Raw genomic sequence first — 15,085 nt, 5'->3', positions numbered from 1 at the left:
TGATGTTGGCCTCAGCAAATGAGTTGGGAAGTATTCTGTCTTCAATTTTTTGGAATAATTTGAGAAGGATAGGTATTAAATCTTCTTTGAATGTTTGGTAGAATTCTCCAGAGAAGCCATCTGGTCATGGACTTTATTTTTTGGGAGTTTTTTGATTGCTGTTTCAATCTCTTTACTTGTGATTGGTCTCTTTAAATTCTCTATTTCTTTTCAATTCAGTTTGGGAAGGTTGTATGAGTCTAAGAATTTATCCATTTCTTCTAGGTTATCCAATTTGTTTGTATATAGTTTTTCACAGTATCCTCTTAAAATCCTTTTCATTTCTGTGGTATCTGTTGCAATTTCTCCTCTTTCATTTCTAAAATTTTATTTATCTGAATTTTCTCTCTATTTTCCTTTGTAAGTCTGCCTCGGGGCTTGTCAGTTTTGTTGATCTTCTCAAAGTACCAGCTCTTAGTTTCATTGATCCTTCTAATGTTTTTTGGTCTCTATTTCATTTACTTTTGCTCTAATTTTTATTATTTCTCTCCTTCTGCTGACTTTGGGCTTTGATCTTTTTCTAGTTCTGTTAGGTGTAGTTTAAGATTTCTTATCTGAGACTTTTCTTGTTTGTTGAGGTGGACCTATATTGTTGTGAATTTCCCTCTTAGGGTTGCTTTTGCTGCATCCTATAAGAGTTGGTATAATGTATTTTCATTTTTGTTTGTCTCCAGGTATTTTTTGATTTCTCCTTTGATTTCTTCATGGATCCAATGGTTGTTCAGTAGCACGTTCTTTAATCTCCACATATTTGTGATTTTGCCAGCTTTTTTCTTCTAGTTGATTTCTAGTTTCATAGTATTGTGGTCAGAAAATATGCTTGATATGATTTCAATCTTCTTAAATTTATTGAGGCTTGCCTTGTTTCCCAACATACTGTCTATCTTTGAGAATGTTCCACGTGCTCTTGAGAAGAATGTGTATTCTGCTGGTTTGGGATGGAATGTTCTATATTTATCTATTAAGTCTATTTTTTCTAGTTTTTCATTTAAGCCCACTATTTCCTTGTTGACTTTCTGTCTGGATCATCTACCCATTTATGTAAGTCAGGTATTGAGATCCCCTACCAATACTGTGTTGCTGTTAATTTTCCCCTTTAGTTCTGTTAATAGCTGTTTTATATACTTTGGTGCTTCTGTATTAGATGCATATATATATTCATACGTGTTGTATCCTCTTGGTGAAATGTCCCTTTTATCATTATATACTGTCCCTCTTTGTCTCTCATTAGGTTTTTTATCTTAAAGTCTGCTTTGTCTGATATAAGTATGGCAACACCTGCTTCTTTTTGCTTGCCATTTGCTTGGAATATCATCTTCCAGCCCTTCACTCAGAGCCTGTGTTTGACTTTAGAACTGAGACCTGTTTCCTGGAGGCAGGATATTGTTACATCTTGTTTTTTATTCCAGCTAGCCACTCTGTGTCTTTTGATTGGAGAATTCAGTCCATTTATATTTAGGATGACTATTGATATATGAGGGCTTAATACTGCCATTTTAATTCTTTTTTTCTAGTTGTTCTCTATTTCCCTTCTTTCTCTTCCCCTGTATTTCTGACTCCCATTTCAGTTTGGTGGTTTTCTGTGATAATTTTCTCAGTTTTCTCCTTGTTTATGATTTATGTCTCTATTCTGATTTTTTGTTTAGTGCTTACTGTGAGGTTTGTATAAAAGATCTCATAGAAGAGGTAGTCTATTTTTTGATAGCTTATCATCTCCATCAGCCTAAGCAGATTCCATCCGTTTCCTCTTCTTTATGTTTTCATCATCACAAACTATTCTTTGTTTGTATTGTGAGTGTGTGATTAAAATAAAGTGTTTATAAGTGTTTTTGATGCTTTCCTTCCCTGTCTCTTTTATGTTGTAATCAAGTGTTTGCTAACCTATTCTGACAGAGAGCTGCAATATTCTGATTTTGTCTGTCCTTTGATCTCCTTGCTCAAGACTTTGTAAACCTGTGCCTTTTTATTTCAGGTATGAGGGCATGCTTGGTCATTTCTTGTAAGGGAGGTCTAGTGGTGATGAATTCTCTCAGCTTTTGCTTATCTGGGAAAGCTTTTGTTTCTCCATTGTATCTGAAGGATAGTATCAGTGGATAGAGTATTCTTGTCTGAAAGCTTCTGTCTTTCAATATTTCGAATATGTCATTCTAAACTCTCCTAGCCTGTAAATATTCTGCTGAGAAATCCGCTGAAAGCCTGATAGGGATTCCTTTGTAGATTAGTCTCTTCTTTCTTGCTGCCCTTACTAATTTTTCTTTGTCATTTACTTTTGCAGTTTTACTGTCATGTCTGGGAGAACATCTTTTTGCATTGCTGTAATTAGGAGTTCTATTGGCTTCATATACTTGTAATTCCAGTTCTTTCTCCAGGCTGTGAAGTTCTCAGCTATTATTTCTTTGAACAAGCTCTCAGCTCCTTTCTCCTTTGGGAATACCCATAATCCTTATGTTACTTTTACTAATTGTATTGGAAGTTTCTCAAAGTATTTCTTCAGTCTTTTGAACCTTAGTTCTCTTTCCTCCTCCACCTGAAGCATTTCTATATTTCTGTCCTCTAAATTAGTACTTCTGTCCTCCATAATGCCAGCTCTGGTTTTGAAGGTTTGTAGATTGTTTTTCATCTTGTTCATTGTGTTCTTCATCCTCAGCATTTCAAATTTGTTTCTCTTTGATAGTTTCAATCTCTTTGGTGAAGTTTTCCTTCTGCTCATTAATTTTATTACTGAATTAATTGAACTGTCTTTCTGAGTTTTCTTGTAACTCAAGTTTTTTTTATAACTGTTTTGAATTCTCTGTCATTTAGATTGTAAATTGCTGTGACTTCAGGATTGGTTTATGATTCTTGTCATTTTCCTTCTGCTTTGAAGTGTTGCTGCATTTTTTCATGGTGTTTGATGACCTGATCCTTTGCCAAGGCATTTGTAGTAGTATCAGGTCGCAGATTCCACCTACCATTTCCGGGAGGTGCTGCAGCTGTGTTTTCTGAACCCACTACATCTGCTGGAAATTGTGCTGATAGGATGCATCTGTGTTTGCCTCCTGGCCTCAGGCACTTGGCGGGTCACACAAACATCCACAGGTGCTCTGAGGCAGAACCACTGCCTTGGCCAGGTACCAGGTGAGCTGGCATGCTAGTCAGAAGGGGACGGGCACTTTGTTTCACCTGCATGGACCCACTCTGTCCTCATGGGCAGTTCACTGGGGCTGCTGCACTTGGTATGGGCACCACGTGGTGGCTGAGCTTCACCACTCAGTGGGAACATTTCTGCGGGCTGGACTTCACTTCCAAAAGTGAAAGCATTCAGGCTCAGGCCTGCCTGCTCCCCTGCCTCCTCTTACAGTCACGTGCTGTCTGCTGTGTGGACCAGTGACCAAGATCACTACCAATGTGGAGGGGCAGGGTATCTTCTCACCTCCTTCAAAATGCTTCCTGGGGATCCAGTAGCCCTACCTTCAGAGATATGGCTATGTGGATCTCTCAGACATCCTATTGTGCTTTGTAGGGAATCCTCTGTTGGTTAATGAATATCCACCTGGCTGTAATTTAGGGGGCAGAATCTAAAGGAACAGTCCATTTGTCCATTTATCTCTCTTTAGCCCTGCCACATTGCCTTGATAACTACTCCATTACATTAAGTCCTGAAATCTGGTGTGTGTATATATTCTCCAATTATGTTCTTTCTTTTCAAGATTGTTTTAGTTCTTCTAGCCTTTTCATTAACATAGAAATTTCAGGGAACACATTAATTTCTATAGCATATCTGCCAGTATAATGAAAAGGATGGTTTATATAATGAAAGATAAATTAGGGAGAACTGACATCTTAACCATATTGAGTGTTCAATTCCATAAACATGATATATCTTTTAAACTGTTTACTTTTGCTTCTGTTTTCCCAGTCATTTTTTTTTCCACAGGGGGAGATTCACCCTAAACTAAGATCTGTTGCTAATCTTTTTCCTTTTTTCTCCTTTTGTTTACCCTCCAAAGTCCCAGTACATAATTGTGTATAGTTCTAAGTTCTTCTGGTTCTTCTAGCTGCAACCACAGCATGGCTACCGACAGATGAGTGATGTGCTTCTGTGCCTGGGAACTGAAGCTGCAGAAGTGGAGGCACTAGGCCATCAGGGCTGGCTCCCAAGTAATGTTCGAAATGTAGAAGATTTACAGTTCCAGGAAATTTTTTCATATTTTATTTTTAATATTATAAATGTAACTTTTCAAAATTACATTTCACATTTTTTTGCTGCAAGTATAAAGAAATGCACTTGATTTTTGTATATTAATTTTATCCTCTGAAACTATACTAAGTTGCCTTATTCATTCTAGATATTGCTTTGCAGGTCTCTTACAGTTTTCTGTAAACAACTATATCATTGCAAATACAAGATTTTATTTCTGCTGGTCTATTTTTATTTTTTGTTTATTTTCTTATCTTGTTGCACTAACTAGGACCTCAAGGAAACTGTTGAAAGGAAGTGATGAGAACAAATGTCTTTGTCTTATTCTTGACCATTGGGAGAGCGTATTCAATGTTTTACTACAACTATAATGTCAGTGTAGGATTTTTGTAGTTGCCCTTTATGAGATTAAGGGAATATCCTTCTGTTCCAACTTAGCTGAGTGAGAAATTGTATCATTAACCATGGTTGAATGTTTTTAAGTGACTTTTATGCATCTATTGATTTGATAACATGACACTCTTAATTACCTTAATGTAGCGCATGGCATATATAAATTTTTGAATGTTGAACAAATCTCTCATTCCTAGAGTTACCTCTCCTTGGTGGTGATATATTATACTCTCTCTATTTTCACGTACTTGATTTGCTAATATATTTTTAAGGATTCTTGCATCTATGTTCACGGGGGATATTAATCTACAGTTATTTCTTTTGGAAATGTCTCTGCCAGGTTTTGTCATCAGGGATTTTGTGTCCTCATGAAACAAATTGAGAAGAGTTCTCTGCTCTTCTGTTTTCTGAACATACCTATGCAAGATTATTATACCTATTATTATTGTATTATTTATTCCTTAAATGATTGATAGAATACAACTGTGAAGCAATCTGATATGTAGATTGTGTTTTTGGAAGGTTTTCCTGATGAAGAATTTAATTTATTTGATAGGTAGTGGGCTATTCATATTTTCTATATTGTCTTTGGTCCAAATGTAAGGAAGTCATATTTTTCAATAAATATCTCTGTTTAATCTAATTTATCAAGTTTGTTTGTATACAATTGTTTCTAATAGCCACTTAGTATTTTATTTTTCTTTTAATTCTATAGTATCCTAGGTGATATCACTTCTTTCATTCCTTTGGGGTTTTTTTTGAGGAAGATTATCCCTGAGCTAACTGCTGCCAATCCTCCTCGTTTTGTTGAGGAAGACTGGCCCAAAGCTAACATCCATGCCCATCTACCTCTACTATATACGTGAGACACCTACCACAGCATGGCTTTTGCCAAGCAGTGCCATGTCCGCACCGGGGATCCGAACCGGGGAACCATGGGCCGCCAAGAAGCAGAACGTGGGCGCTTAACCACTGGGCCACCGGGCCAGCCCTCATTATTGTTATTGAAATAAAAACACAGCATGACAACAGAAAGTGAAAGCAATAAATCGTAAAGAGGTCCTAAAGCTTCCAGGGATAAACATCCAGAGTCTTCCCTCAGTTGAACAGGACTTGCTTTGCCTTCAGATTAGGAACTACCAAGATACATCTGAGGTATCTCAGTTTTATGGGTGCTCAGACAGAAGTTTACAAAGAAATCTTTTGTAAGCTGCTGGTTGGGTAACTGAAGCCAGGCCATCTAACCTGTTCAACTGCGTGCCTTTCATCGATCTATATATCCCTTAACAATGTAGGCAAGCTGGTAAACAGTACCTCCAGGGGAGTTTTGAACTTTTAACAGCACACTATAAACCACTAGTGAACATGTCTACTTCTTATCTTGGCCAAGAAGCTCTATCAAATTAATTGATCACTAACTAAATGTGATTCTTCCTCTGGCCAATCAGCCTCCATTGGTAGAACATCTTTCCTGGGTTTTAATCTAATCACAAAATATTTGATCATCAATATCTGTAAAAAAGATCCCAATATCAGCATTTATTTGGTGCCTAGTATTGAATGAGTATTTAAGTTAGAACCACCTCATTGTTAGAAATAATCAAACTAGATTTTACATAAATTATACAGGATTGATCATAGAAAGAATAAAAGGAAGAAACTCCAAGGAAGACCATGAGAATATAAAGCAAACCTGGTAGATTAAAGGGCTATCCAAGCTGAAAGGTAAACATATTGAAGCATAGATTACAACATTATTAGTTGATCATTTATGGTGCATTATTATTGAGTTTCCTATTTACTGAATTATCTTGTTAATATTTTTAACTTAAGATTTTTAATCAAGAAATCTAAATTTAATCTTTTTAGAAGTACAAATGCAATTGTGCCCACCTCCACCTCAGATTCCCAATGCTCAAAACATGACAACTACAGTGAATTATCAGGATGGAGAAAAAATATCTATTCTCTGTAAAGAAGAGTATCTAATCCAGAGAGGAGAAGAAATCGTGTGCAAAGACGGCAGATGGCAGTCAATACCACGCTGTGTGGGTCAGTCGTGTGTAACTTGTTTCATGACATTCTCTCAAATAAGCTAATACTCCTCTGTGTTTTGTGTAAATGAACAAGATGAAGGCCTTCTCTGTATCTATTCCACTTTATCTTGAAACAGTGAATTACAATCTAGGTATACAAAGCAATCAGCATTCTTTCGCTTCTAATGTGAAAAGAATACAGACAAAAACTTTGGATTACTATGTAAATACCAGATAAAATTTCTGTTCAGGCCTATTTTACTCCTCAGGATGAACAGGACAAGAATCAAGGGGCATATTGAAGAAGTGGATTGTAGCATAGATTTTTATGGAGACTTACATCCTTGCAAGTTTCAAATAGTTTTCAGTTTTTAAATAATTTAATTTGTTCAAATTATCCTTATTTTAAAGTCCCAAAGAGTATTTTATTTTCTTTGGCAATTTAAACATTATATTTGTGGTTGACTCCTTGATCTCTTTTCTTCATATAGAAAAAACCCCATGCTCTCAACCACCTCATATAGAACATGGTACCATTGAATCATCTAAATCTACAGAAGAAAGGAAAAAGAGATCTGAACCCAAGTATTATGCACATAGCACCAGATTAAATTATATTTGTGAAGATGGTTTCAGCTTATCTGAAGGCGGTGGGATAAGATGCCACATGGGAAAATGGAGTTCTCCACCTCAGTGTGTAGGTAAGGACAGTACACAAACTGAAATCCTATTTTCAGAAGAATTCATTAAAAATAATCAGTTTTCAAATTCTGTCATGAGACAGAATCCTTTAGGTTTGTTAATATATAAAGTCATTTATATATTTATCTATCTTTTACATACTTTACCCATAATTTTTCCAGAATCACATCAATCAGTTTTGTTAATGTTATTGGTTCACCATAAAATCACTTTTAATTCTGGCTTTTTTGGTATTAAAAATGGATGTATGGTGAAATTAAACCTATCTATGTAGTGATATACCTATTCATATTCCTACCTATTCAGGTAAGTTGTAGTGTTTGCTTTGCCTCCAGGTTTTAAAAAAAATTTCTTATGTTCTCCCTACAACATCCCTTCTGATTTCTTACAGTAAATAGTACTTTTCTGAAGAGGATTAATTCTCAGTTTGTTTGCTTTTATTATTCATGATTGGTTAGAGAAGCATTGATAGTCTTTCGTAAAGATATTGACACTTTTAGTTTCAAGTTCTTGTTCAAGTTGACAGCTGGACACACCCCAGAATGGTAGTTTTAGGAAAAGTTCGTACATCTTCTCTGTAATGTGATGGTAGCTCCTGTGTGACCATGTCTTGTAAATTAAAACTACCAAATATAACAACTGGTGCATAAAATTAAATTTCAGGGTTAGTGAAACATAGATTCATTGTTTCATTTCTTTAATTTTTTTAAAGGAATTCCTTGTGAACCACCAGCTTTGATTCTGCACGGTGTTCTAGCTCACAAGTTAGACAGTTACCAATATGGAGAAGAAGTGACGTACAGCTGTACCGAAGGTTTTGGGATTGACGGACCTGCATCTATAAAATGTTTAGGAGGAAAGTGGTCTGATCCGCCACAATGCATAAGTATAGTACATTTGATTTTATTCTAAAACTGACAAATATCTTTAATTCAGAGCATAAATGGTACAAATATGAAACTAAGGAGTAATTATGAATTTAACAAGGTATCTCTGGAAAGATCTGGATTCTGGTAGAGATGATTAATCCAGGAAATAAGAAGAGTTTGACAACATGAGCCAAATTATTTCATTTTCACATCGTCTTGTGTGTGCTTGTGACATCTCTGATATACATTCTCAGACTTTTCATTTCTGTTCCTGTATCAAAGCTGGCCCCTGCTGATCAATCTCATTATTATTCAATTTACTGTTGCTTTTTCAGATATCTCCATGCAAATATAGAATTTTCTAAGATATTTGACATAATTAATGTTAACAGATTTTGACGGAAGCACAAAGTAGAAATATGTCCAAAATGCCAGTGGCCTCTATAGGCAAATAAGAATTCAAATGTAAGAAGTATGGTCTCAAGCATTACATGTGTCCATATCTCTTCATAGTTTCAAAATCACTATTTCAATGTTATACTTTTGATGAATGAAGAACCGTTCAATGTAATTAAGTCAAAACTGCTAACGTTTTTTTTTTCAAGTGAAGAAAAATATTGTACAGCATTCTTTGGTTTTATATGTAGCTAACTATTACTCTAGAATAATTATTGGCCTTTATATATTTTTAATGATTTACTGAACAAGTACTTTTTTTTGTTTCAGAAACGGATTGTCTTAGCTTACCCGTCTTTAATGATACCATACTCATAGGCCAGAAAAAGGAATCATATAGGTCAGGAGAACAAGTGGCCTATAAATGTCCAGAATATTACCAATTGGATGGATCCAGTTTTGTCCAGTGTATTAACGGCAAATGGATAGGAAGGCCAACATGCAGAGGTACTTCGATGAAATTTTAAAATTTATTTATGAAAGTGCCTTAAGTAACATAATATAGAATTCCCTCTAGCATCATCATAAAGTGGACATAGATTATTTTTTCAGGCCGGGATTTCAGGCCAAAGAAGGTTTATGCCTTAACGTCAAAGGATGGAATTGTGTACTCAGTAGTTAGTCTTATAGCTCAGTAGTTCTCAACGTGCGGTCCCTGGAAGAGCAGCATCAGCATCTTCTGGGAAATTGTTGGAAGTGCAAATGCAAATTCACAGGCGTAGTCAGACCTGTTGAATCACAAACTCTGGGGTCAAGAGGCTCCATGCACACTTTGGGTTAGGAACCGTTGCCATAGCCAATTATACATCATATCTACCTGAATCTCACTGATAAATTACACATGACTCATTGTAGTATCCTTAAGCATTTGCCCCCCAAAAGTCATTAAATAGTGTTTTTATAAATCATACAGTTATTTTTCTGTTGTTTTTCTACACCTCCTGTTTGGATCCTTTGATTACTAAACTTCTTTCTTCAACAATGATATTCTTCAAAGTGTTTTCATGCTTGACTTATTCTCTAAGCAAGTGTCTACTTGTGTTTATTTTTCTAGGGGCTTAAAACTACAATTCACATATAGGATGGTTGCAAGCCAAATTCTGCTATCAAAATTCTATTTATTATGATTTTCTTGTGGTTTATAAATTCATTTTTAATTTCTATAACGAGAATTCAAAGGGAAATGTTCAGAAAAACTCATTTTCATTTCCCTCCGTACACACACACAAATATCTATCAATCTTCTAGTAAAGAATCGGGGAGAGATTTAAGGTAGAGAAGCTTAAGTCTTCCTAAAAAAATATTGCTTTCTCTCCTTTTCCTCAATCTTACATGTAAATTTATTAAAAGAAGCAATCTTTTATGACAGATTGATTGATTTGAAACCCCTCTGGAAATATAGTTGGAATCTCATTTGTTGATTTGCTACTCAAAATGATCATTACCTTGGAGATACTTTTTTCCTTCTCTATTCAGATGTTTCCTGTAAGAAACCACCTGAAGTCAAAAATGCCATTACCTCAAATGAGACGATGAGGTATCCATCTGGGGAGAGAGTACGTTACGAATGCATCAAACCTTTTTATCCATTTGGGGAAACAGAGGTGACATGTTTGAATGGAACCTGGACAGACCCACCTCAATGCAAAGGTAGACTGTCTTATTTTCCCCCCAGTGTTAGAGTATATCTTAGGGACAAAATACATTGCTTTAAAGGGAGAATGAAGCAGTTCTTATGGAATAAATTTTGTAAACACAAATAAAATGATGATGCTTAAAATCCAGTTCCTTTTGTGGATGGACTAAGTAATAAGGCACATTTATTTGATGAAAGATTTGTCCAGATTAGAAGAACAATTGGAATCCCAGATAATTCCCTATCTTAACCATTAAGATGCTCAGTTACTTGCCGAGGAATAAATGTAATCAAGATACCCTGAGTACCTTTGACAGCCCTTTGAAATTCTACTTTGAGACATGAAATAGGCAGTGGGGCAGGGGTGAGAATCATAGAATGTGAACTAAATTTGGGTTTCTTTAGCATATGGATTCTATTTAAATGTATTTTACTAGTAGAGCTCATCTGCGATGTTAGTGTAACTATGTAAAAAATAAATAGTCTGAGAACTTGGTCACGGGACACTCCAGTGTTCAGAGTTCAGAAAATAAGGGGAGCCAACAAAGGAGATATTATATGAGTAACTTCTAGTTTTTCAAATTAAGTTTTGCCTGGTATTTATTTTTTCCAATATTTTACTTTGAAACTACCTATGTTTTCATGTTTAAAGTGAGTTTCTTGTAGACAGCATGTAGTTGGCTCTTGTTTCTGTAACCAATCTGCCATTTTCAGTCTTTTAACTCGTGTATTTAGAACACTTACCTTTAAAGTAACTACTGCCTTGTTAGGGGCTCTGTCAGCCATTTTATTATTTGCTTTTGTGTGTTTCCTCTGTTTCTGATTCTTGTTTCCTTTTATTGCCTTCCCTATAGATTTTTTGAACGTGTAAAATAATTTTACTTTAATATGTCTGTAGTATTCTTGAGTATATCTCTTTGCACAATTTTATTAGGGGTTGCTCTAGGCATGAAGACATACACATGTAACTTACCGCTGCCTATGGGTATTGACATTTTGCCACCTCAAGTTAACTGTGGAAGCTTTACTTCCATTTTGGTCCATTTAGTACCCCACATTCTAAATATAAACGTCTTATGTATTTCCTTTATATACATACAGCACCTTATCAAATAGTGTAATCTTGCAGTCAAATTTAACAAAGTCATTAGGAAAAAGATAGTCTATTATATTTGTTCCTATTATTATCACTTCCCTTGTTTTTTCTGCCTTTCTGAAGTCTCACTCCTCCTTCTGTTATCTTTTGCTTTCTATTAAAGAATTCCTTTAGCCATTGTTTTAAGTATAAGTCTGCTGGAGGCCAATTCTCTCCATTTTCCTTCGTCTGGGAGTGCCTTTATTTCTCCCTTTCTTCCTAAGGGATAATGCCACTGGATATGGAATAGGAGTTGACAGTTCTTTTCTTCTAGCACTTGAGAAATGTCACTTCCTTCTGGTTCCTTGGTGACAGATGAGAAGCACCCTGTCATTTGAATCCTTTTTCTCTATAGGTTGGCATAATTTCTATCTAGCTGCTTTTGAGATCTTTTCTTTTTCTTTAGTTTTGAGCAGTAGGATTATTATGTATCTTGGCATGAATTTCTTGGTTTTGTCTTGTTTAGTATTCACACATCTTTTTGGATATATAGATTTATGCCTTGTGCCCAATTTGGTAAATATTCAGCATTAGTTTTTGAATTTTTTTTTTCTCATGTCTAACTTCCTTCTTTTTGCTTCCTTAGTCTTCAACCTTTTGCTATCTTCACACAGGTCCCTGAAGTTCTGTCTTATTTTTTGTTTTCAGTCCATTTTCAAAGCAAGTAATTTGTATTGTTCTACCTTCAAGTTTATTTACCCTTCTGTCATCAGCAATCTAACACTGAGCACATCCAGTAAGGTTATTTTATTCTGTTCTATTTTTTAGTTCTATAATTCCCATTGGATTTTTAAAAACCATTGTCATTAATTCCAATATCTGTGTCATCTCAATGCTGTCTTCTCTTGATTATCTTTTCTCTTTGGAGATTTTCCCAGTCCTAGGGACAATGAGTGATTTTCAGTTGTATTCTGAACATTTTGGGTATTATAGCTTGAGACTCTGGATTTTATTGAAATCTTTTCTTTATCAGGTCTCCATCACTGACATGCAGTGGTGCCAATTCAGGCCCCCACTTTGCCTCCACTGACACCACAGAAACGCAGACAGGTGTCTTGTTCCCCACAGAGTGTGGATGGAAGTCCAGGCTCCTCACTTGACCTCTGTTTATGAAGGTGGAGAGTGGGCTGTTCTTAGTTTTATTCTATGATGTTTTTCTAGAGTAATGCAGGTGTTGTAAAAAATGTTTGTGTCTTGGTAGGCTGCTTACTTCCTGAGCTTTAGTCTAAAGAGAGCAGACTACCCCCGGGACTGTTTTTTTCCCTGCCTAACTTTGATATCATTTCTGGGTTGCAGACTCTTTCAGTGCTCAGTCCAGTATACATAGAAGACAAAATGAAACCAAAAGAACTCATTGCACTTTAATTCCTAGAATCCCAATGTCCCTAACCTTATGGACTTCCTTGCTACATCTTTCCAAATCTCTTCTGTTGCTTTTTATAATATGTTCAGGGTTTTTAGCTATACTAAGCAGAAAGAAGAAACAGAAAGCTTTCTAGTTCATCTTGTACAGAACAGGAAGCCAGCAATTCCCTTTCACATTACGTAGATTTGTAATTCTTGAATCTTATTAAAGGAGTGATGTTTCTCTTACAATAAAAATGTAAATCGATAAAAAAATGACTAGATATCCAACAGCCCCTCAATATCTTGTTTAAAGAACAAGAATCTTTTTTGTTTGTCTTAGCTATCCCAACATATCCAGCATATATTCACTAAGAAAAACATTTTTTAATACTGGAATATTGTAAAACAGATGTGTCTGTGAATGCTTTATGTGTGCTTTCATGGAGAGTGAAAAGAAGGGCTTAAAAATGTGTCTCTCAGTTTAAACGATTAAAATTTCGTCAATGAATCATTTCTGTTATCAGAAATCACAAGACTTGATATTACATATTGAGTTATATTTTTATTTTAACCTGTGGTTTTTTTTATCTTTCAATAGTTCAAATAATATTTTTTTAGACCCTAGAGGAAAATGCGGACCCCCTCCACCGATCGACAATGGAGACATTACCACATTCCCATCACCAGCATATCCTCCAGGATCAACAGTTGAGTACCAATGCCAGTCCTTCCACCAACTTCAGGGAAACAGGATTATAACATGTAGGAACGGAGAATGGACCAAACCACCAAAATGCTTAGGTAAATATTTAAGTATTCTCATGGGTCCTGGGAAAATCAGTGTAAGTAATACAAAGTTTTGCTGCTTACTATAGATTTTCATGGATTGATAACCAACCATTCTGTTGAATGCTTGCTATCAAATAGGAACGTATGAGGCAATAAAGTTTGAGAAATTGTTACTGAAGCAACAACAGCAACAAAACATTCTTTAATGAAAGATTTTCATCTGATGATTGACATTATGAATCTTTGATTATAACCTTTAGTCTCACACATTAAACACAATACCTGATTTTTACATCATTAATTGTGTAAAGTGGTTTAAATCCACATGCTGGATTTTCACTGAGTTGGTTTATAAAAGGTTTTAAGTACGACATCCTGGACAGCACAGGAGATTCAACTTGAGTGAGAATTTTTGTTTACACTATTTGTATATCCCTTAAGGTGTTAATTTTTTTTTTTGGCCTTCAGATCCATGTGTAGTATCACCAGAAATGATGGAAAAACATAACATAGAACTACGATGGAGGGGGGACCAGAAACTTTATTCTGAAACAGGCGATGTTGTTGAATTTGCGTGTAAACCTGGATATCGTAGAAAGACAAATTCCGCAAAATTTCGAACAACCTGTCGGGAAGGAAAACTGGAGTATCCCACCTGTGAAAGACAGAGATTTAACACGCGTTCATAAAATCCTCATGTGTGCATTTATTCAGAATTTGTCATTATTAATCCAATTCTCAAGTCATTCCTTCAAGTATTGTTTAACTCATTTTGACTCATACATCAGAATTTGTGTTAAATATTATGTAGACAATGTTAGACACCAATGAATCACTTCTAAAAGGACCTCATTAAAACTTGGCTAACCAAAATGCTCTGTGTCCTGTTCATCAAATATCTATGGCCCCAAACTAGATGCATTCACTTCAGTGCCTGCTTCCATCCATCCTTCTCCCAACTTTCTCAAAGCTCCTCCATAACTTCTGAGGCTTTCTGAGACTCTCGATGTGAGAGGAAATGGAAAAATAAAAAGGCTAGTCACCATCTTCAAAATAATATTACTTCACAAACACGAAAAGCCAAACTGTCATACCTATATTAGTAATAAGATGTAAGTGGTTATTACTTACATTGCTCACTTCTCAATAAATAAATATACCAAAAAATGATGAAATGCGTGATCTTCTACAAGACGTCTATGTAGCACACATCATAATTCAAACAAATCATAAAGAGGAATTAGGATCTGTTTGAGTACATAGCTAGCATACCATACGTGCGTATCATTCATAGTGCATATCATACATGAAACATGATAAAGAATCCAGTACCAGGTATAAACACACACACATACATACACAGTAGGCTTTGAGCACTGAAAATGTTTATAGAACAAAGATTTGCAGGAAGTACAACAAAATATTACCATAAGTAGAGTTGAAGTTGGAGATAATAGGGGTAAGAGTTGATGTTTAACTCTTTATACTTCACTATATGCTCCA

General features: G+C 35.5%; 1 protein-coding gene across 7 annotated transcripts in view; it reads left to right on the top strand.

The window, feature by feature from the left end:
• Positions 1-14,455, top strand: part of CFH (complement factor H) — a 79,054-nt gene extending 64,599 nt beyond the window's left edge. For 4 of the 7 annotated variants that reach the window (XM_044762748.2, XM_070501639.1, XM_044762749.2 and 1 more), the window contains 7 exons: positions 6,482-6,664; positions 7,140-7,349; positions 8,063-8,236; positions 8,946-9,122; positions 10,152-10,325; positions 13,412-13,594; positions 14,051-14,455. In XM_044762748.2, the coding sequence (XP_044618683.2) occupies positions 6,482-6,664; positions 7,140-7,349; positions 8,063-8,236; positions 8,946-9,122; positions 10,152-10,325; positions 13,412-13,594; positions 14,051-14,271 (1,322 nt within the window). In that variant the 3' untranslated portion in view covers positions 14,272-14,455. Of the gene's footprint in view, positions 1-4,076; positions 5,258-6,481; positions 6,665-7,139; positions 7,350-8,062; positions 8,237-8,945; positions 9,123-10,151; positions 10,326-13,411; positions 13,595-14,050 lie in introns of those variants that run through there. The other 3 variants (XM_070501638.1, XR_011499486.1, XM_070501640.1) reach the window with 3 other exon arrangements.
• Positions 14,456-15,085: the final 630 nt, after the last annotated feature.

Source organism: Equus asinus, chromosome 30 (genome assembly GCF_041296235.1).
Source record: "Equus asinus isolate D_3611 breed Donkey chromosome 30, EquAss-T2T_v2, whole genome shotgun sequence".
NCBI lineage: Eukaryota > Metazoa > Chordata > Mammalia > Perissodactyla > Equidae > Equus > Equus asinus.
Note: the sequence above shows the minus strand (reverse complement) of the source record. Positions and strands in the feature narration are given on the sequence as shown.